Source organism: Ammospiza caudacuta, chromosome Z (genome assembly GCF_027887145.1).
Source record: "Ammospiza caudacuta isolate bAmmCau1 chromosome Z, bAmmCau1.pri, whole genome shotgun sequence".
In the NCBI taxonomy this organism is placed as follows: Eukaryota; Metazoa; Chordata; class Aves; order Passeriformes; family Passerellidae; genus Ammospiza; species Ammospiza caudacuta.
Window position 1 is genome coordinate 48,033,755 of NC_080632.1, and position 21,688 is coordinate 48,055,442.

The 21,688-nt window shown below is 37.4% G+C and overlaps 1 protein-coding gene across 2 annotated transcripts in view; it reads right to left on the reverse strand.

Moving 5' to 3' along the window:
* SREK1 (splicing regulatory glutamic acid and lysine rich protein 1) overlaps positions 1–17,911 on the reverse strand; it is a 35,151-nt gene extending 17,240 nt beyond the window's left edge. The window contains exons 1-6 of one of the 2 annotated variants that reach the window (XM_058823244.1): positions 17,575–17,911; positions 12,342–12,475; positions 4,588–4,703; positions 3,105–3,269; positions 1,966–2,144; positions 1,254–1,384 (exon numbers count right to left, since the gene is read on the reverse strand). In XM_058823244.1, the coding sequence (XP_058679227.1) occupies positions 1,254–1,384; positions 1,966–2,144; positions 3,105–3,269; positions 4,588–4,703; positions 12,342–12,475; positions 17,575–17,735 (886 nt within the window). In that variant the 5' untranslated portion in view covers positions 17,736–17,911. Of the gene's footprint in view, positions 1–1,253; positions 1,385–1,965; positions 2,145–3,104; positions 3,270–4,587; positions 4,704–4,990; positions 5,115–12,341; positions 12,476–17,574 lie in introns of those variants that run through there. The other variant, XM_058823245.1, reaches the window with a different exon arrangement.
* Between the last annotated feature and the right edge of the window lie 3,777 nt (positions 17,912–21,688).

Genomic DNA, 21,688 nt, shown 5'->3' on the forward strand with positions numbered 1-21,688 from the left:
TCCTGCAGCAGTACACATAAACCAGATAATTATAAACAGCTAGCTCTACTATGAGTATGGGATTTATGTTGCTGCCACAATGCACAAGATCATAACACGTCCTCCTTTTGCTCTATTTATTTAATATAATTACCTTCTTATTTTTTTAATAACTTGAGAAGAATAGAGTAAATTTAGAGGACATAATTTTGAAAACAAGCACAGAATATAAGTATTACTGTCTGTATTTTTAGATATTTCCAACACTGTACAAATACTGATGTTTTATTCCACATTGTTTCATAGGAGGAAAGGAAGAATAGAACAGGCTGAAAAGTCTGACTGAAGGCCAGAAAGTCAATAGAAACCTTAACAGTGATATCACCACAGTTAAGAGCCTAATTGCTATTCTGTTGCTTTACAGTGATAAAGTGCTGGAGTTTTTATTTTTAAACAAAAAACACAGTAGAAAATTTCCCCCAAACAACCCTCAAGACTCCACACTATCATACCAACACAAGACGATATCTGGGTTTGTTAATAAGAATGGCAAAAAGTTGCTGATGGGAAGAAGCAGAAAGTTTACAAAGTTGAGATTTTTTTTATGCTGTGGTTTTGCAATCAGTTTAAGCCAACATAAATCACCACTGCGATGATGTCTGACCTCTCAACACAACACCACATTCCTCCCTGAGTTGGCATGTCAGTGTTAACAGCGAAACAATCCCCATGAAAAGAAATCCTCTACAATATGTTAATATTTATTCCAGATTTATTCTCTGATCTCATTTGCTTTAAGGATGCATACAGCCTTTAGGAATCATGAAAAAGAAACCAAATTCACTTGCTGCTTATAGATGAGGAAAGCATAACATTACAGCTTTCAGAACCAAGCTAGCTCATGCTCATCATAAAACTATGGCACCAGTGAGTGCTAAAAGACAACAAAAAATAGAAAGCATATTCTTTTAAATGTTTTCAAGTGCTCTTAACTTAAGAAGTGCCATCATTAAGTATGGATTTAGTATTAAATTTGCAATGTTTGAAAACATTCAGTGAACATGCATCTGAAAACAACATATGATGACATAAAAAGCTTCCTGCCACTGCTTAGATGCATGAACAGAATTTTGATTATTTTGGTTTTTTCCCCAACATGTACTGACTGAATAGCTCTTGATACTCTTGTGTCTGCAAATGTTCTTGAAATGTGTACCAAGGTAAACACAGAATGCACCTGTTCAAGTAATTATTAATTAACACAATATACCTACCTGGCTCAATAGCAGCAGATATAAAAGACTGAGCTTCCCTTACTCTCTTCATCACTTCTTCTAGCTCCTTGGCAGCAGCTTGTGGTGTCATTTCAGGTGGCTTCACTATTGCATTATTGGAGTGATTTATCCTAAATTAAAGAAAAATAACAACCTTTCATTCTTAAATGTATGAACAGGGCAAATGAAAAACAAGTAAGGAAACAACTTTGTATAAAATTAAAAACTTAAAAGTCTAGCAAAACACCCATCTGTTCCAAGTATCCAAAGCATCTTTTATTACTTTGAAATCTTACCACTTTTAAAGAAAGGCAGCACAGCATTCTTATGTTACAATATTTTTAGAAGTCCAGGAAGTTACTTCTCTATTTCAGATCAAATCTTCACATTAATACCTACTAACTACATACACATCATACTGATAACTTAATTAGTACTATGGACTTTAAAGATCTTTTTCACTATTATAGCTTACACTACCTCAAGATTAATATAAATGTGTTTTACTCAATGCTATACATATTCTACTGAGAGAAATTTATGCCAAACTGTGAAACTGGAATTGATAAAAATGTTTTCGTTTGTTAACAACAGGTTCATATACTGAAAAAAAATTAGTCACAGCATTTTGCTACACATAATTTATAAATGTGTGTATAATGATAAAAAGAAATGTCTCATTCAACAGTAATATGGGTAATTAATTTCTTACTTCAGTGGCCGATCCCCAAACATAACTCCATTAAAGGCAAGAGCTCGAGGTACAGAATTTTGGTCAGCAAATTCCACGAAAGCAAATCGTGTTGGTTGTGTCTCATCACCTGCCATTCGCACAAATTTGACTTCTCCAACTTGCTTAAAGAATTCAAGCAGCTGATCTGCTGTCGTAGTCTGGGAAAAAGAGTTGAAGAGCTCAGTTTGAAGTAAACTACACAATGAAAATTATGTAATATATTGGGTAGTCTAAGAGCCACAGAATTTTGGAATGATATCTCAGCATCATTACAAAGCATCATTGGGAATGTTACATTTTAAGTCTTGAAGAAGTGAATACTTTCTTCCATTAATCGAAAGAATATTCTACACTTTTAAATAGTACAGTCACAAGCCCTTAGTCCTTCATCTAGGTGAAAAAAAAGAAAAGAAATTTACATGGGATTTTCCACTTTTTAGGTAACTAATCTGAAGTAACTGGTAAGAAATTTCCTTATACCCGTTTCAAAGGTACTAATTGTGACTTTTGATCAACTAAAGCAAAAAAATCCACACAATATTGAAGGATTTAGATTTTACTTTCTTCTAGCTACCTGTCTGTTTTATTTCATCACAATCAACAGTACTTTTACACTCAGTAGCTGTTTCAGAAGCCAAAAACTACGAAATGTAATACTTAATAATTAATCTGACCGTCGTTCAAAAAAACCAAGCTTCTGATTGAAAAACATTTATGCTAATTGTGCAGCTTCCAGCAGGACACATCATTCCATCTTACTGTACTTAAGCAACTACACAGTGCTGTGGAGGACAGCTACCATCATCTCATGACTTCTGAGGACTGCACATCTAACACAAGCAAACTGTACATTTAATCAGCACACAATTAGAAGTAGCTTTCTTTAAATGATCTACAGTGGATTCTCTGGTATTCTGACAACACCTGGTCTAATCTGACTGGCACATGAACCTTCAAAATTCAAAACATCATGAAAAAAAAAATTTAGGGGGTTTTGTTTTAATTCATGTTGCCATTAACTAACAGAAACTCTTTTAATACGTAAGATTAGAATTCACAGATAACATTTTCACACCTTCTGTTAGTATTTCCACAACATAGAAACAATAAAAAGCTACCTGAGAATTCAAGTTTCCAACATAGACTGTTCTCCTGATTTCATCAATTTTGGATGGATCCACATTTCCCATAATTGGTGGTTGTGGTATTTCTCCCAGTGCCGTAATGTTAGGATCCAATGCTGCTGCTGGTATAGCCCCTAAAGTACCAAGTGAAACACCAAGCTGGAAAACACAAGCACAGAATACAGTTTGCAGCCAAGCACTGGTGAAAGATATTCCATTTCTTAATACTTGGCAAAAGATATTCCATTTATTAATACTTGTTTAATACTTCTACAAAAACAGATCTAATGAGTACAAGCAATACTTTAAAGGTCACAGCACAACAGGTTTTTTTAAAGAAAAACCTACCCAAAAATAAGCTTCCATAGTTAAGATATTCTGTCGGTTATCAGTTAACATCTTACGAAAGAGATCTGGACAGGGATTTATATTAATCACAGAACATACAGGCTCTAATGCTTAGAGTCAAATAAATTGAGTAAGACTCAGACACTGCTAGTATACTTATTTTTTGGAAACAATTATTTGGACTGGATAAGGAATGGCTGAGATCTTGCTCAGCAAGGAAAGAAGGGAACTTCCAGTGCTCAGGATCAAAGGACACATAACCGTATTCTGGACAAATGAATCACCCAAGACAAAATTAATTACAGTTGAAATGCAAAGAATGTTTTAAGCTCTTCCACTCATACTTAGAGGATGTGAAAAGTATACAGCTCTCATGTTTGTAACTGGAAGTGGAAAACTCTCTTGTGAAATGTTATAAAAAGTCACTTAAAAATCACTACAAAATCGGTCCATTGAGTTCCTGGCTTGAATTTTCTCTACCCAGAAAGCAACTGCCTTTTCAAGAAATTGATTTCTAAGAAGTGTGGGGAATTCTTAATAACCCATCAGTACCTTCTTTTATGTAACAAAGGAAAATACTACTCTATTTTAATTTTAAATTTTCCTTCAATAAACCAGAGCAACTTGCTGAGGTCAAGAAAGGCTTACAGAGGCAAAAGGAAATGGAGGAAAAATAGCATAACCAACCTCCTCTACTTTTCATAGTGAAACCATTGTTAAGACAGTCTCACAGTCAAAAATCTTGCCACAGAGATATCAAGGAAAAGTCTCTACTGCAGCTTTTAATATTCTGAAGAACTGGTGTCAATGTGACTTAGGTTTTAATAATTTTTTTGTCAGTGCTAACTACCACTGAAGCAAATTAATGACCCTACAGGGTAGGACAGCAACTAAAAACGAACAAAAATCAAAACCAGTATTTACCCACTATTTTGGAAAACAGTTATCTGAAAGAAAAACCCTGGGAAGGTAGTACATGGATATCTTCTGATCAATCCTCAGGACAGTCAACACAGCTAAACCCTCAGTGCAACATCCACTGACTAGATAGTCCTCATTCCCTGTCCACAGAAAAGGCTACCGAGAACAAAGGAAACCGTAAAATATACAGACACTGAACTTCACTTACTGTAGTCAAGGGAGTTGGTGTAGGTATAGGAAGCAACCCTGCACCGGGCATCAGACTTGTCATAGTAGGAGCAGGCGCCAATAGAGACAGGGCTTTGGCTTCATCTGGGATTTTACCTGAAGAAGCAAATGAAAGCATTACACAGAGTTGGAACACTAGCCAGATGTTACTCTTTCTATGATTTTACAATTACCTTTGCATTTAAAAATGTAATAAATAACAATGAATCTATCTACCAGATCCTTACAAAGAAACAAATAACTTAAGTTTTTCCTTTTACCCTGCTCTACTAGGAAAAACAAAAGTGAGCAAAACTTCAAAGACTAGCAATCTCATTAATGGATTATTATTTTAAAAACTGAATAATGTATATAATTATTTAACACTTTGAGCTATGGGTCACCTGTACTGGAAACTTAACGTTCATGAACCAAACGATATCAAGCATGGACGCTTTCCCAGGGCGGTGTTTTCGCGGTGATCGAAAGTTGTTTTACACATGACAACCGTTCGTGTTGGCTGCATCACTAATAGCACACAGAACATCAGATACAGAAAAGAAGAACATTTTTTAAAGTTTAATCCCCAGAAATGGCAAATAACCAAATCAGCAAAAGAAAGAAAACAAAAAAAAAAAGAAAAGAAAAAAAAAAAAGGAAAAAAGAAAAAAGAAAAAAGAAAAAACCAAAGTATGTGCTGACTGAAATTTGTGCTTTTCTTTATTCCTTTGGTGTTACCTGCTTAGAATGTCAAAATAAATAAAACATAAAATAATAAACTATTGAACTACTGTGACTGCACAGAATACACACCACAAGTGAAGTTGAAGGTGGAGGAAGGAAGAGTAGAAAAAACTTATTTGTACTGTCATATTCTAGTCACCTCAGTTTATCTGAAACTGGTAAGTTAACTCTAAATTTACTGAGAATGAAGAAAACCATAATTTCAGCTTGACCAGGCTAAACTAGCTCTCTTTTCCCAACCTAAGTACTTCCTGCTATTTTGACCTGATTATAGTCCTCCTGTAATACCAAAAGTAAGTAATAACAAATCTGAATTAAATGTTGGTTTCATTGAATGTTAGCCATGATTAGACTACTAAATGAACCCCTAAAATATCTCCAAAACAAAAAACATTAAATATTAAACAATTGTGATTACAATTAAATGTACATTTTAAATTTGAAACGCAAAGGGACTAAAACTGGCACAAACATTAAACACAAAGCTAAAAAACTTGTGAAGGAAGTTCTAACTACACTGGTATTTACGATCTGTTCAAAATTAATGGCATAACTGTACATATGCTAACCAACTGAGTCTTCTGGTACTTCCCCATGGATCTTAATATAAGTAAATGCTCTTATTTCAACATTGTTTTAGTAGTCAAGTAATACAGAAAAAGTGTGCCAGCGGTTTCCTGCCTTGATTAAAACTGCATGTTTTAACAAATATGTCAGATGGATGTTTCCTTTACAAAACATCTAAATCCAAAATTTGAAGATTAATATTCTTATTGAAAAGGAAAATTCAAGGTAGGTTTCAAAACACCATGCAGGTTTAGCAATATGAGTTCCAACTGACACCACAGAAAACATACTAATTTAAAAAATTAAAAGAAACAAGTGCTGCAAACCTGCTCTACAGATCTGTGGGAAAGTTTGGGTTACAGCTGGATATGACTGAATGACAAAACAAATCTAAAGGAAACTTAATTTATATGTAGCATGAGTGGAACAAAACAGTTAAAATAACAGTACCCTTTTTTTCATGCTTCCTATTTATATTTATTTTTTTATATTAAATTTTGAGACACTTTGCAACTCAACAGGTAAGAAACCACTTAATTTTGCTAACTAAGAGAGAAAAACAGGAAAATTATTAGCACTTAGCAGTTAACTGTGCAATAATGACTTCCAGGACTTTTTAAAAAACATGCATGAATCTAAGCCACCACATCACAATGTTCAGCACTCTTAATAGATCTCATTTTGAAGTCAGGCATGCAATGAGAGGTGTACCCGATTTGCCTGATTGCTCAAAAGTATCAGGTACTCTGTGTACCCTGCCTAATATGTAGGCCTACTAACAGGCTTTTGAATATAGAGTTCCAGCAGATGTGCATGCAAATTAGGCACAGAATTATGTACCAGTTCTGAAAATCAAAGTATTAAAGTTTTTTCAAATGAGTAATGAACCAGAACTTATCCTTAACAGTTCACATCTTGCAATTAAACAGCTACCCATGCATGCTTCATGTTCCATGTTTCTATGGATCAAGAGACATGGCACAATTAAATCCAAAGGTAGAAATGGTTCTGATAGTGGTATGTCTGCATGCTAACGGAGATCCTTAGTCAGTACTGTACATAAGTATATGCCTAATTTAAGTATGCACTTACATACAGCCAATTCAATACACACTTAACCAAGTAAACTTATAAAACGCTTCAGCATTTAGCCCTTTTAAACAGGAGCTCAGTTAGGCATATATAACTAAGACTGACAATGATGACTCAAGTTCAAAAAGTGACTTCAGTAGAAGCATAAACTTTAAGTATATGGATCATAGCACTGAAATAATTAACTTGCTGAAACATTGTTCCAGAAATCCACTGAACATTTCATTTAAGTTCACCACTCTAGCAGCTCCCAGAATGAACAGCATGCATATGTAAATTGTAAAGTTTGCAGCATTATTTCCAGAATACTTTGGTCTTTCAACAATGTGAAGTTCTATTTTAAATACAAAAATCAAATTGGTCAGTTCCACATCACAAAGACAGATTCATTTGTTTTGTTTTCAAGAATGAGAAAGGGTCTATTTCTACAGACAGAACCCTGAAAATTTGCCTGTATATTCAACGACACTGTCTCTTCAGAAAAACTTTTCCAGTTTTTAAGTCCATGCCAAGTTTTAAAAGAATTCTAGAGAACACTATTGTGGAGGAACAAAAATAAATCTCCAGTATCTTGAGTATCTACCTCCATATTCTTTAAACAGTTTTGAAAAACAAATTAACATGCAGGTCCAAATAACTTCATGAGTTAAAAGCTTTAAATTTTGCAGTTTTACCTCTGTGGTTGTATTTGTAAAGGAAATACGAGCCCACTGAATACATCAAAACATGTGGGTTATGACACAACAGTTTAGGACAATTTAGTTTAAAAATAATACTTTCATTTTTAGAACATAGTATTTAAAATCTGAGTAAGAATGAGGTGAAGATATTTATTTTCTAATGAGGGAGCAGTCAAAATAATTATGCCACATCTATACCACATCCTTAGACAGATTTCTTAGAAGCTCTTCTGCTTAGTAAACTGCAGGTTCCATGACCATTTATTGATTCTCCCCTTTGCAAAAGAATCTGGAAGCAAATGTACATTGTCCCGGCATGGCTTAAAGGCACGGTTGTGATTGCTACTTTTGTGTACCATTAGTCTAAAGAGCCCTAGAAAACCTAGTCCATACTAGAACCCATTTTGTTGGGTTCCCATTTTGTTTTATTCCTCAAGCGCTCCAAAGAAATTAATTTCCAATTCTTTGTAGTGAACCTACAGTTAACTCTCACATCCAAAAGTGCTCCTGCAATGAGCTTGCTTGTTTTAAAAACAGTGAAGAGTTCATAGTCTACTTTAAACATTAAAAAGGTTATTATTTTCCTTCTATTTTACATCAATGGAACATGTATGATTAGAAATAAAATAATTTCTATTAGATCCAACTCATGAATCTTAGTGGAATTAGCAGAAGGGAATAAAGAGATTAGAGCTACTGGCAATTACAACTGTCACAGCCAAATCCAACAAAGATCACAACTCAAAGCTCTTCCCAGCTGCAGTGCAGAGTCGGGTGAACGGAGTGAAACCAAGAGATCCCAGTGCAGCTGGCAGGCAAGAGCAGTGTCTGAGGACTAAACACACCACTTTGTCCACCAAGACTTCTGTTTCACAAGAAGAACATCCTTTAGGGATCAGTCACTCCAGTATGAACTGCCAGGGCTTCTGGGACTCTGGGATGACTGCAAAAACCCTTTTCTTTTTTCTGTCTTTAATGTTTTTTTAAAAACATCTTCCTGAAATAATCACCACTAGAGCATGTCAAAAGTGCAACACACACACACACACACACACACACACAAAGATAACTGATTCAATCTTCCCACAAGTAACAGTGTTAAAAGACAAGGTGTCTCACATTACATACTCCAACCAAAACTTCAGGCTGCATTTGTACTTATGAGTGGTAAATAGTTTTTTTCTGAGAGCTACAGAAAGAAAAAATTATGAAATCTTACTACCAACTGACCTCACTGGAGAAAGGTTTCATCAGAAGTAAACGAATATTTCATGACAGTCAATATTCATAAAAGTTCAATTTCAGAAATAATTATTTTAAACTCATCATGTTAGACATAAATAGTAAACCTTCTTTTAAATAGCTGGTGCAACATAAAATAGAACATTCTGCTGAGGGAAAGTAGCAGAAAAATATTATAACTTTACTTTCTAAAGTCGCTTTCTCCAGAAGTAAGAGTTTTAACTGTCCTTTTCCAAGATAAACTCATAAAGCACAACATATGGAAGACTGCATCTCAAAACACTATTCCTGTCTTCTGACACAATGTACTCATCTACACAATTTAGATACTTAAACAAATTCCAAATCAAATTTATCCTTAATTCAGAGCACTAAAAACGAATCATATTCTAAACTCTCCGTATACCATCCACCATTCATAAGCAGCTTCAAGTCAACTTCAAAATCAAACACTGTGAATCCTTTACAAACATCATTTTACAGAACTGAAGTACCAGTTCACAAGTACAAGGGAAAGAGATTTAACAGAACAAAACAAAAAAGGGACAAAATAAAATAAAAATAAAAGAAACAAAGGAAAGAAAGCAAAATAAAACAAAAACAGAGACAGGGCGTCCATCTTCAGCAGGTCAGACTTCGATCTCATTTCCCCCATGAAGGTTTCACTTGGCGGCAGGTTTAGTGGCATGGCAAACAATGCCTAACTCAGGCAAGTGTAACAGGTCTGCCTTGGCCAGTCTAGTCATCTAATAATGCACAAATATCACACAGAGAAAACATACAAAACCAAATTAATAGTCAAAATCCATCTACCAGATAATGTGGACATAAAATTTAGAAAGATTAGGGTGGCATCTTTGTTTAGCTTTCATCTTTGCATTTTCAAAGGATATTTAAAGAAAAACCTACCAATACACACACACAAAAAGTTGTATTTTCACAGCTTAATGGTCTTCATTTACAGTAACATTTTTGTTAATTTGTTCATCAAATGTCACATACTTTACATTGATTTCATTCTGTAGTGATTTCCTCCTTGATTTACCACTCTTTAAATACACTCCAAATGTCAGGGTTTTTTTTTTTCTATTTTTTTGAATCATGTTTTTAGATTTCCATTTTACCTCTCCCCTATGTTTAACTTCACACATTAAATGTTTATTAGTGGGAATGTTGGTCAATGGTATAATTTTACCTCCTGGTAGGATAAAAAGCCATCTTTTAAAACCCATGATCCAGTTCACTGACTCCATTAACAGTGCATCGTATGATACATAGTGAAAAAACGTTTGTGCCATGGTCTCCAAAGCCATACTTATTCCACACAATAATAAATTCATCAGAAAGTTAAATTTGTATAAATTCACATCTTTTTATAAATGAGTGATTCTGATACAAAGTCACAGAGAACAGCATTCTGACATCAAAAAAGCAATCTCAAAACCTTGTTCACCTAATTATGCATACATTTTTGTGGAGTCCAGAATGATTCTGAACAGTGATCACATCTTCTCAGAAATGCCTGATCAGCCAGTTATCAATAGAGCTGGAACAAGATTTGTCAGAATTTTGACTTATTCTCCTTTCATTCACTGTCTACCACAAAAGACACAGGAAAATATAGCTTTACCTGCCTGTTGCCATATCATGTCAGGCAGTGAGCTCATCACAAGAAAAACACCAGGAAGTGTTGTTCCCTCATTAGGCAGCCATCTTCCCTCTCTGGTAATACTGAACCAGTGTTAAGATCTTACTGATGAAATATAAAACTAAGATTCAGAATAATCTTTAGCCTATTTATTATGGGGCAATTCTTCAATTGGAGACTCTGGTGCGCTTAGCCTCTACACACTTTCCAGTGCATACAGCAATATTCCCTTTGTGGTTTAAGAACAAGTTAAAAATATGAAAACAAAGAGTCCCCAAAACAAGACACAAAAGGAACTAAAAACCTAGGCTTTACAAAGGTAAACGTATGTGCTGTATGACCTGCCTAAGAAAGCTACAAGAATAGGCAGTACACTTTAGGTCAATATAGCCTCTAGTGAAAGCACTTTTATAGTTTGTGAAATTTTTGAGACCTATCAGCTTGTTAAGAACGTCCCAAATGAGTATTATAGCAGCACTCATCTCACACTATCTAGATCATGATGCAGCAAACACGCCAAAACATGGTACTCTGGGACCATTGTTAACAAACTGCAAGAAGTCAATAGTATTTTTTTTTGAACCAAAACCTGATTCTTGCAGCTAGAGATGTTATTAAGAGGTATTTCTTGATCTGTTGCAATTTACAGTTCAATCACTCTACATATTGTTGTTCATGGCAAAACAGCAACTAAGTTGAAAGTAAAGTCAGGTTCACTCCATCAGCTGGAATGATTCCATTCCAAGGAGGCAAAAGGTCCAGCTATCAGTCAGAGGCTAAATTCCACAGTGATCCCAGTGAAGTCAATGGGGCTCTGCCTAAATCCATTGATATGCCTGCCACAGGACCCTGCTTCATGTAACTGTATTCAAATCTCGGATGCTTCTACTAAGAACACAAATCGTCATGTACTCAACACATCTATAAAAGCGTGGCCTCAGAGCTAGGGGAAGGAACATCTGTCAATGTATTAATCAAGTATTTTATCTCATGAAGACTTTTAATGTAATTACATTACATCAGTAATGTTCTTAAGAACATTTAATGATGGGAGTATTCTGGACAAATCACTGTATATTTAACCAGATACCCAAAACAAAAAGGAGTACCAGTATACATAAGGAAATTGTTTTATGGCACATGAAGTAACATTTTCAACAGTAACAAGAAAGTAAAAAGTTTAAAAATTAAACTAGCAGATAAACATTTATATTCAACAGTATTTTGAGTGCTAAGTATCTTGGATTAGATGACTCTAAAATGGCCAAATGAGTATACCATGTCTGCAAGACAAAACTGGGATTCACTCTAAAACTGCAGAAATAATCAGTATCTTTAAAAAAGCACAAATCAGCAAAAAAGTCTCTACAGCAAAGGTGATACATTAAGATTCAAACTGCAATGTTAAGTGTCAGGGAATTGCCTGATCTTCCCAGAGCTCCATTGACTTCAGTGAGAACTCTGTGTGCAAATACACCTGCCTACACAAACCATAGTAGAAGGAATTATTCTTCTCTCTTTTCCTTCAAAATACGCAATAACTACAGAAACCTGAGTTATAACTTAAACCAACTGTCTTTTTGCCAATGCTGAATTTCAATTAAACATGTATAACTGGGGCTTTTTTCATTCAGTTTTCAATTTTGTTTCAAGGCCTTTTTTTTCCAAAAAGCAATCAAATAAAGTAAAACAACAACAGAGCATCACCTTACATAGAAAGCTTAAAACAATTAACAAATACAACAAAGACCAACATTACAGAAGAATTTCTAAAATACTAACCTTCTGCGCAGGGCACAACTATCAAAGCTCTGTCAATAAAAACCGTGTTAGTTAGATGCTGGGCCACACCAACACTTGATGCTTCACGAAACTTAATATAACATACTTTGGAGGAAAAAGCAAGAGGTGCGTTGCTGCAAGATAAAAGGAAAAAATAACAATTAGTCATAACTGTATGGATATATTTTTAACTATTACTCCTTAGGGATAAAAAGATTTTTTTTCATAGAAAAGGAAGCCTAAAGTATAGAAATCTACTAACTTGCCACTTGCTGTATCAGTGAAAAAAGATAGAGCACCTTTTTAAAGAAAACTTACGTATGCCAAAATCACTAATTAACAAGACTAATTTTCTTATATTATCGGGCTACACAACACTGAATAGTACATTTCAAATTACTATTTGAAGGAGCATACTTACTTGACAATTACAATTGCCAGTAAATATTTTATAGTTTATCTTTTTTTTCCTGAAAATATATATTTTTTTTAGGAAAGACAACAAGCCACTACAGATACTAGTCTGTAATAATCAATATTCTCTCTCTGGCTTTCACCAAAGTAGTTTTATTAATTCTTACAAAGATAAAAACAATTCTTGAGAGGGCTTTCAAATACTGGGTCTTAGCTGACTAAGGTAACAAAAACCACTTGCCAAAGTTCAGCACAATGTAGCATGGAGAAACATTGGAGGAAGTAGGAGCACCACACCATTTGGCTACAAAAGTGAAGAAAATCTGTAATTCACTTTTCCATTACACTGTATGCCAAAAGAAAACACGGAAACATTGCAATCTTGATCAAAACAACCTAAGTTCGCATTAAAAATGGATTCCCTAGTCAAGGTTTGTAACCTTTATATTAGCAGCTTACTTCTTCGCATGAAGGAAGTACAGGTAAATACTCAAAGACAGAATACTGTATTCCTGGAATATCAGCAAGTTTCATTTGAAATCATGGAAAAAACGTTGCACAGACTATTTCACCCTGGTCCTGTCTCAACCAAAATGGAAACATTTGCCAAATTTCTGGAATCACCAGCAGCAGTTCAAGTTTAACACAACCCATCCTGGAGTCCCCTCGAATTCCAAGGACGTTGTTTCCTCAGTTATTCTATGAAATTCTATTAGATTTCAGGATTTAAATACAAATCAGAAGTTTTAGACACATGATCTCATCATATTGATTATAAGAATAAACCAAAAATGTAAGCCTCAAGCAGGCAGAGTAGTATGTTTCTGGCTACCAGGACAGTAGCACAAATGTATAATATCTAGAGATGGCCAAATTCAGAATGGCATTCAGAAACATCTATGATGGAAAATTGTTTAAGAAAAGACAACATAGGGGAAAAACTACACAGAGAGTGGGAGACAGAAACGTCATACAATATAGAGAAACATTTTAAGATTGACTGCCCTTCTGCTCACTTTTACTTATTTGTGGCGGATAATGCTTTTACCAATTCAAGTTTCCACATTCAGGAAGGAACTAACTGCATAGAACAGCTTCGGAGCTAGCTGTAAGATCTCTGTTGAGACCAGTTTCTAGCATCAGAGGTGACAGCCAGCTGTGACTTCTTCAGTACTCTAGAGATACTTTGAGCACCACAAAGTATTTTTTTTATTTGCTTTGGTTTGGTGGGGGAGAGGACTCTAAGGGAAGGGAGGAACTCGTGTCTTGGAGTTTCTTGCCATCACTGTAGGGTGTTTGCTTGTCTCTTTTTAGATATATCCCTCAGTATTATAACCCAAATGGCTGAAGTCACCACTGAAGGTTCTATGGTCCACACTGCTAAAGACTTCTAGTATCTCCTGACTTTTTTTTCTTTTTTTGCTTTCATTGCCAACTCAAAAATATAATTCTGCTCCACACAGTTTCAGATCTCCCCAGTAATCCCTATAAATTTTAACATCTATAGAGCCTGCACTATCAAGTGTGTTTTTGTAAGATTTACTCTCCTGTATTCCTTGATTTAGAACACAAAAGCTATGTGGACAATATGTCAAAAAATATAAGCTGTCTGAACACTGGTGCAAATGAGGCCATACAAAGACTTCTTGATACCAAGCGCTTTCCAGAGGTCAGAAAGGAGAAATTCTCTACAAGGTGCCGCTCTCTACTAAAAACACATAAAAGTTGCCTCAAGAGAAACCATTAAGATCTAAGAGATCTAAAATTTTAGAAGGTTGAACAGTGATTGAGTTCTCTCTTTTTATAAAGGGGGCCTCAAAAGTCTTCCCATTACCCTTTTTAAGAGAACTTTTTGCTAAAACATTCAAGTCCTATTCTAAGTCCTTTTGTCACCTTTATTTTGCTAGCCTTTACTGAGGCTGAATTGAGGGAGACTCGTGATCTTTCTCTTAGGTAACACAGCCTTGACATCAAAAAGCAACTCTTATATCTCTGATTCAAAGTTACTAAAATTCAGTTAGTCTCTTCAGAAAAAAAAAATTAAGAGGAAATAAATATCTAAATAGTATTGGGACATTTCTACCATTTTTGTTTCACTTTGTAGAAAGACAGCAACATTCATCTCCTAACAGAATAAAAATCAACCAAAGTATTTCCTAAGAAGGACTTTTTCAGAAATCTACGGTAATAAGAAAAAAAAGGCTATAAAACATTTCTCCAACTGTCCAAATTTTCTCAAGTGGGGCAAGGAGGTGGGGTGGTAGGGCAGGGAGGTGGAGTGTGTGAGGTGTGGAAGACATGACAGAAATTAATAACTTAGTAAAATAGAATATTATGGATTAATTGGGCAGATCAGTTTAAATAAGGCTCTGTGTGTTTTGCCTCAAAAGTCTCACCTACATTGCTATCACTGCAGGATATAACAATTCTTTTTATTGGACTATACAGATGACAACCCTTTTTCTCAGACGACATGTCCCTTAAGTGAAGGTGGCCCATCCACCTGTGTCAAAATGGATAAGGGATACAAGTGAGATTGACTTGGGTGGCAGCCCTCAATGCTAAACTAGGATTTGTCCAAATACTCTGGTTCATGAAGAGAACACTTTTAGGCTCCAAACCAGAGGAGGCCCCAAACCCCACTGCCAAGGTCTGGTATGGCATGTGTCTCCATCTCTCAAGGCCTGCTGGGTTGCAACCAGAGCAGAACTTCCTGGTTGCAGAACACTGGAGGCCAATCCAGTCTCGCCCTTGACTAGGGAAGGGTTATGACAAACCAGTGCATCACTCAACTTTTTATTAAATCAAAAGTTTTTTTCCAACAGAGTTCTAGCTTTCAAGACCACTCCAGACTATTCAGTAGCAAGCAGTATTACACAGCAGGTCTTTCCACACCTAATAGAGACAGTTTACGACTCCCGGCTTTCAAACAACTCATTCTGCCAAAACCCAATTGTTGCTCAATAAGTTTTTCAACATTTAACTGTTCAAAAATCTTCCTAAGGTCACATTTGAATGCTCACTGCTACACATGTAATTTTGAGGCCTGCTCTGAAAGGCAAACTTTAACTGCGTTACAAGTGTATGGGACTGTCTGTGCATGTCTGGGACTAAGAATCCAATTACAGGTGTCACTGGTCTCCTGCTAAACTGAAAATACCACTAGGCTGGGGCAGTGGCTAGCATACTGGAGTACACATCAAGGCAAAAAGACCTGTCACATCCTGCAAACCAGCTTCAGTTTTTAACTGTATTGCAAACTGATAGTGATCTATGTTTTGTTTGGGATACCTTCGCTTCCCAGCCGCTTGTCAATCAAATACTATTTTATGAATTTATCACAACGTTATTTAAATACATTTTCAGAAAGTCAACAGGAGGCACTTTGTTTTTTGGTTCTAAGGAAAGGCATTAGAGGTTTTAGGCATACTTAGTTTTCTCCCAAGGTAGCAATTTGGATGTCAGTTCAAATGTCCAGAAGTATGCGGCAAGAGAAGTGCCTCACTTCTAACATATATGCATAAATAACAGTAAATAAAACTAAGAGTAAAGCAGGTAATCACAATCCTGCATCCTATCTCTGAAAACTGAATTAATCAGCATCATGACCTTGACATTCCCAAGTTATTCCCTATTATGGTACTGGATTTTAGTATTTTATGCGTATATATACCCTGGCAAAATTGTATATTGGCACAGACATTATCTGTATATGAATGTCAAGAACGTCCCCATTTCCCTTGAAACCTGTTATATAACCTAGTGAAAGACAAGAACAACAGCTGTAACAAAAAACCAGATTCAGTCACGAGAAAACTAAAAATATAAAGAACCAACTGTGGAACAAGTCCAGGACAAAGCCCTAGAAAACAGTATAAAAATCCACCATATAGATATCAGTAAGGCATACCTCATTTTAACCATACCTTTACACATTAAGTGGTTATTTTTTCTGAATGGTTGGTATTCAAATATAATCAGATGTTATGTAGCTATATCAAAACTAATAAACACCAACTTTTTTGGCTCTTCCCTTTTGCAAAACGAAGTTTTATTAGCCTGAGCATTCTTGTATCAAAGCTCACGTATTGGGATGCTAATAATGCCCTCTCCTTTCCACTAGTCCGATTTAATTTTTAAAGCGCATTTATTATTCGCTTCCCAGGACAACTGCTGCCTCGAGAGAAAAAAAAAATTCATCTCCTGCCCTTTACTGCTGATCATCACCTTCTCGAGAGAGGCAACCTCTCAAGGCTGCCACTTGAGCGCACCCCTCGCACGCCGCTGACACCACGAACCGCTGTAACTTAGCGAGCGATGTGACGCCCTGGGACTAATTTACTGCACAAGCCTTACTGGGGGCACCTCCGAGGCAGGGCAGGTTCCCTCCTCTGCCCGCTACAAAACCTCAGCTACTCTGGCTTCTGTTCGAACAGCTCCTCCTCGGAGCACAGCGCCCTTCCAACACAAGGGGAAAAAAGAAAAAGAATAAAGGCAGTCGGGCGAAGGCGGGCCTGGAACTCCCCGGTCTAGCTCGCCTGCAACCAGCGTGGGCGAGGAGACAGACAAGCTACAGAAAGCGGGTTTTAGGAAAGAGAGAAAAGGGCCGGCGCCGCCATCTTAAGTGCGGGCGCAGCTCCTTCTCCGCAGCTCCGACCATACAAAGGGGGGGAACCACGTGACGCCCCCCTGGTGCCCGCACTCAAAATGGCGCCCCTGGCCTCCTGCCCCTGCCCTTCCCGCTACCCCCCGGCCCCTCCGCGCCTCTCCCTCATCCCTAGGCTCCGTCGCTGCGGAGAGCGGCAGGGGCCCCACTTACTCCGGGGGATAGAGACGCAGCTCCTCGATATCTCCCAGGAAGCCGAAGAGCGTCCGCATCTGCTCGCTGGTCACGGCCGAGGAGAGGTTGGTGACCTGGATGACGGACGTAGGGCCCAGGGGGAAGCCCAACGGGACCCCGATGCCGCCGCTGTTCATCATGGCGGCGCCTGCCCAGCCTTACCGCGCGCACCCGAGGGCGCGGGCCCGCCCACCAAGAGGTCGATCGCTCCCAGAAGAGTTCTCGGAGGGACTGGCGGCCCCTGCCGGCGAGGCCTCCGGCCGCCCGCGGCGTGGAGATCGCTCGCTTCCCGGGGAGCCGCTTCCCCAGGAGCCGCCTCATATGGAGCCGGCTGGGCCGCCGTACGTAGGGCAGGACCGGCGCGGAGCCCGCGCTCCGCCCAGGAAGAGGCGTGGCCCGTGGGGGGCCGCCCCTGCCGCGCTCTTTGCGCGCGCACAGCGGCCGCTGCTGACGCGCGCTGTGTGCGCGCCGGGGCAGGGCCTGCCGCGGCGACCCCGTGGGCTGCTCGGGCCCCTGAGGGGCGAGGCCCGGAGGAAAATGGGACTTCCCTTTTAATTGGGCGCTTGGTGGCCACGTTTAGTAAGAGACAGTTTAATCACCCTAGGGAATAAACCTCTGAATACACCCTCTGTCTAAACAGGAAGGCCCGTAATAGAACGGATTGTAAATAGTTCTGTTATAAATTGACTGCAACGCTATCCCAATTAAATTTATCTTGCCTGCAGTTGTAATTCAAGTTCTCCTTAAAGACTACGTTGGCTGGAGAAAATGAGACTGAGCACTTCATGTGTGGGCTATCACTACTAAGGATCAAACTGCACTCTTTCCTAGTGGTACGGAGCTGTGCATCTTGGCACTTGAAAGGTTTAAGGCTTCTGGCAGTTTCTAAGACTTTCCATTCCCCAGCTGAGAAGAGATTGAAGTATGTTTGAAGCTATCTGGGTTGAAAAATACTGCAAATTTGTGACAGTTCCCTGAACAAGTAGGTCAGTTGTTACTGAATCTCCATAGATAAGTCTGGGTAGTGCTTTCTTTATCGATGCTCATTACATTACAGAAATGTAATTCTAAGCAATTGTCAGAGATGCATTTCGTATAAGTACGTTTATGCATATGTTTCAGATAGGGTTTATTTCAAAATCATTATCAGTGCACTCATATTCTCTTTCTAAATGGAATCCATATTCCAAAAATACAAAAATGCTTTTTAAATCCCTTTTTTTCAGCCATTCTGGTAGCTTCTAGTTGAGAGAAGTTTAACTGGAACTTCCAGACATTTTTTTATATGTTGTGGAAAATGAAACAGATACTATTATTCTATGAATAGGAACCTTACATAGAATTTTGTTATGCTTTCACTAGTACATCTTATCCAAAGATGGTTAGCAGAGATGTACAAGGTATTTCTGCTATGAATATTCTGATCCAGTCTCCTTGCAACTCTTAGTGGAGGGTTCAAAATAAAAATGAACAAATTTAAAATTCACAAAGAAGAGCCTTGTCATGTCAGAACTGACTGCGGTACCCTCCTTCAGATAAAGCCTGTAACAGTACATAAAAAATTCTGAGCTACCGATCTGCTCTCTGAAAACAAAGCAAGAAAAACAGTGTTTAAATTTTGTAATTATCAGTCCCTGCCACAGTACAAAATTAGCTTGGAAAAATAAATGAATTTGTATTTCAAGAAGAATAGGCAAAAAAAAAAAAATCACACCAATCCCAGACCCCCAAAAATCTAATGCTGAAAGCATGCTTGGATCACACATGCTGCCACTAAAAGGTTGGGAGCAAATAATGACTATTTTAGTAAAACCATTCAAAATTTAAAAGTGTTAAGGAGCCACTCCCTCTCCTGTAATAAAAACCCTCCGAGCTGCTGAGAAAGAAATGTTAAATAAAAAGAAAAGACATGCAGAAAGGGAATCATTGTACAAGCAGTGCCAAACATCATCTCTCTACTCAATGGCTAACAGACCTGGATCTTACAAGTTGCTGTAGGCCTAGAGAAAACTAGCTGTAATCAAAGCGAATTAATATGTGTACAAGTTACTATTCAATTTTGCTCAGCTGTTTTTACTTGTTCTTAACTGCTTTTGTGCATGTAAATAAAGCTTTGGTAAATAAATTCCTTCACTTCCACCTTGATTGTCAGGTTAATTAGCAAAACACGAGGCATTACGCAGGCTCGCAGGCTCTTTGGAGGTAAACTTAAATTTCAGGTTGTAAAATGTAAAATGGTGAAGCCGTTAAACAAGAGTGACTATTAACCATTTGTCTGACTGTGTTTTGTGATCTTCCAATAAGGATTAAAAAGCATTTACTGGGTAATGTTAATTGCAAGTACCAGTAGAAAAATACTGGTAATTCAGAGGGAAGTTACAGTAAAAGCTGTTTTAGAGGATCAGGAGAAAAGTCTTTTCATTACAAGAAGTCACCTTTTAAGCAGACCGTAGGTGGCCTGATAGAGGTGGACATCTCTGGCATTTGCTGCGCTTTGCAGGGGGAGGGAATCAAAATCACATGAGGTAAAAGAAGGAAGCATTAGAAGGTTTCATCAGCTTCCCTTAAATGGAACCTTAAAGACTTCAAAAATAACGTTAGCCACAGAGCTAACAATTATTTGATAAAAACAAAATAGTTCTAAGTTTTAAGCAATTTATGAGAAGTGAAATTTAACTTCAGATTCAACAACTCCTGCAGCACTGGTAAAACTTGCCTCTGGAAATCTAAAGCCCTGGAAACTAATGAGAAAGCTTGAGCAAAGAAGCTGTACCCATAGCTGAGGAGAACAGGTTCAAGGAATTGTTCACACACAAGGTCACAGGACATGATGGGATGTTTCTGTGAGCATTGAGGAATCTAGCCAGTGTACTGTGTGGCCATTTCTAATTATCTTTCAAAGTCACAGTGTTTGGGGAGGAGAATGTCACCCCTAGATTGCTGATGGGCAGGAAAGGAGCTTTGGTAAAATTAGAGGGATATCAGCCCCACTTCAGTCCCTGAGAAAGTCATGGAGCAAATTCCCCTGACAGCCGTTTTCAAGCTTGCTGATGACAAGAAGAAGACTAGGAGTTGTGAATATGGACTTACAAAGAGAAAACTGTGTCTGACCACCTGGTAGCCTCCTGCTGCTGTGAAATGACTGGCTCACGAGTATGGGGAAAGCAGCAAATACTGTTTATCTTGACTTTTTTCAAGGCTTTTATAACTTTGTTCAATAATATCCCTTAAAGTATTTTTCTTTGACTGCTCTTTGGAAAGCAGTACGAGAATGCCACTAAAAGCCAATATATTTGTATAGCCTGTGCTACCTAAATTTGTTCTCATACACAGTAACTTTCCTTATTGTATAACCAAGATATCAGTGTTTTGTGTAGATTAGTGATGCAGAACACAGGAAACCAATTTCTCTTCTACAGCATGAATGTTCCTTCTCTTGCTAATTAATCAAGAGGCATAATCTTCAAATGACAACTCCTACTACTCATGGTAGACTGCAGGTACAAACTACTGCTGATGATACTCCTATTTTCTGTTTGTGTTCAGACACATGTTCCAGTTTCACTGACATGTTTACACGTCAGATTAACTTGAACTAACTTTCAAATACAGACAAATCAGAAAATGTTAACTTCAGAACATTTCAAAGACAACAGACCTTATTCTAAACTCCAGCAGATCCACAGCGCTTCCCAAGTACAAGTGGCTTTTATTCCCTTTCTATTGTTATACCTTTAAGGTTTATCAGGTAACTGCTCTCATTTTTATGCATGCCTTAGTATAATTTATGTAGTTTTTTTTAAAAGACTCATGTAGAACAGAAAAACATCTTACAGAAAACAAACTCTTGGTTCTGTGTAGTACTCTCCAATCCACCACATCTCCAATCTCCAATCCACCACAATCTAATCCCAAAAGTTCTATAAAATCATTTAAAGCGAAAGTATAAGACCAATTTGTAGACCTACCCAGAAAAATTATGAAAATATTTTTCCCAGATAAAATTTCTAGTGTAGTAATTGTTTTCCCCAGGTTCAAGTTTACACATCAAGAAATCTTAGAATCCTGCCTATGATGAGACTAACAGATGAAT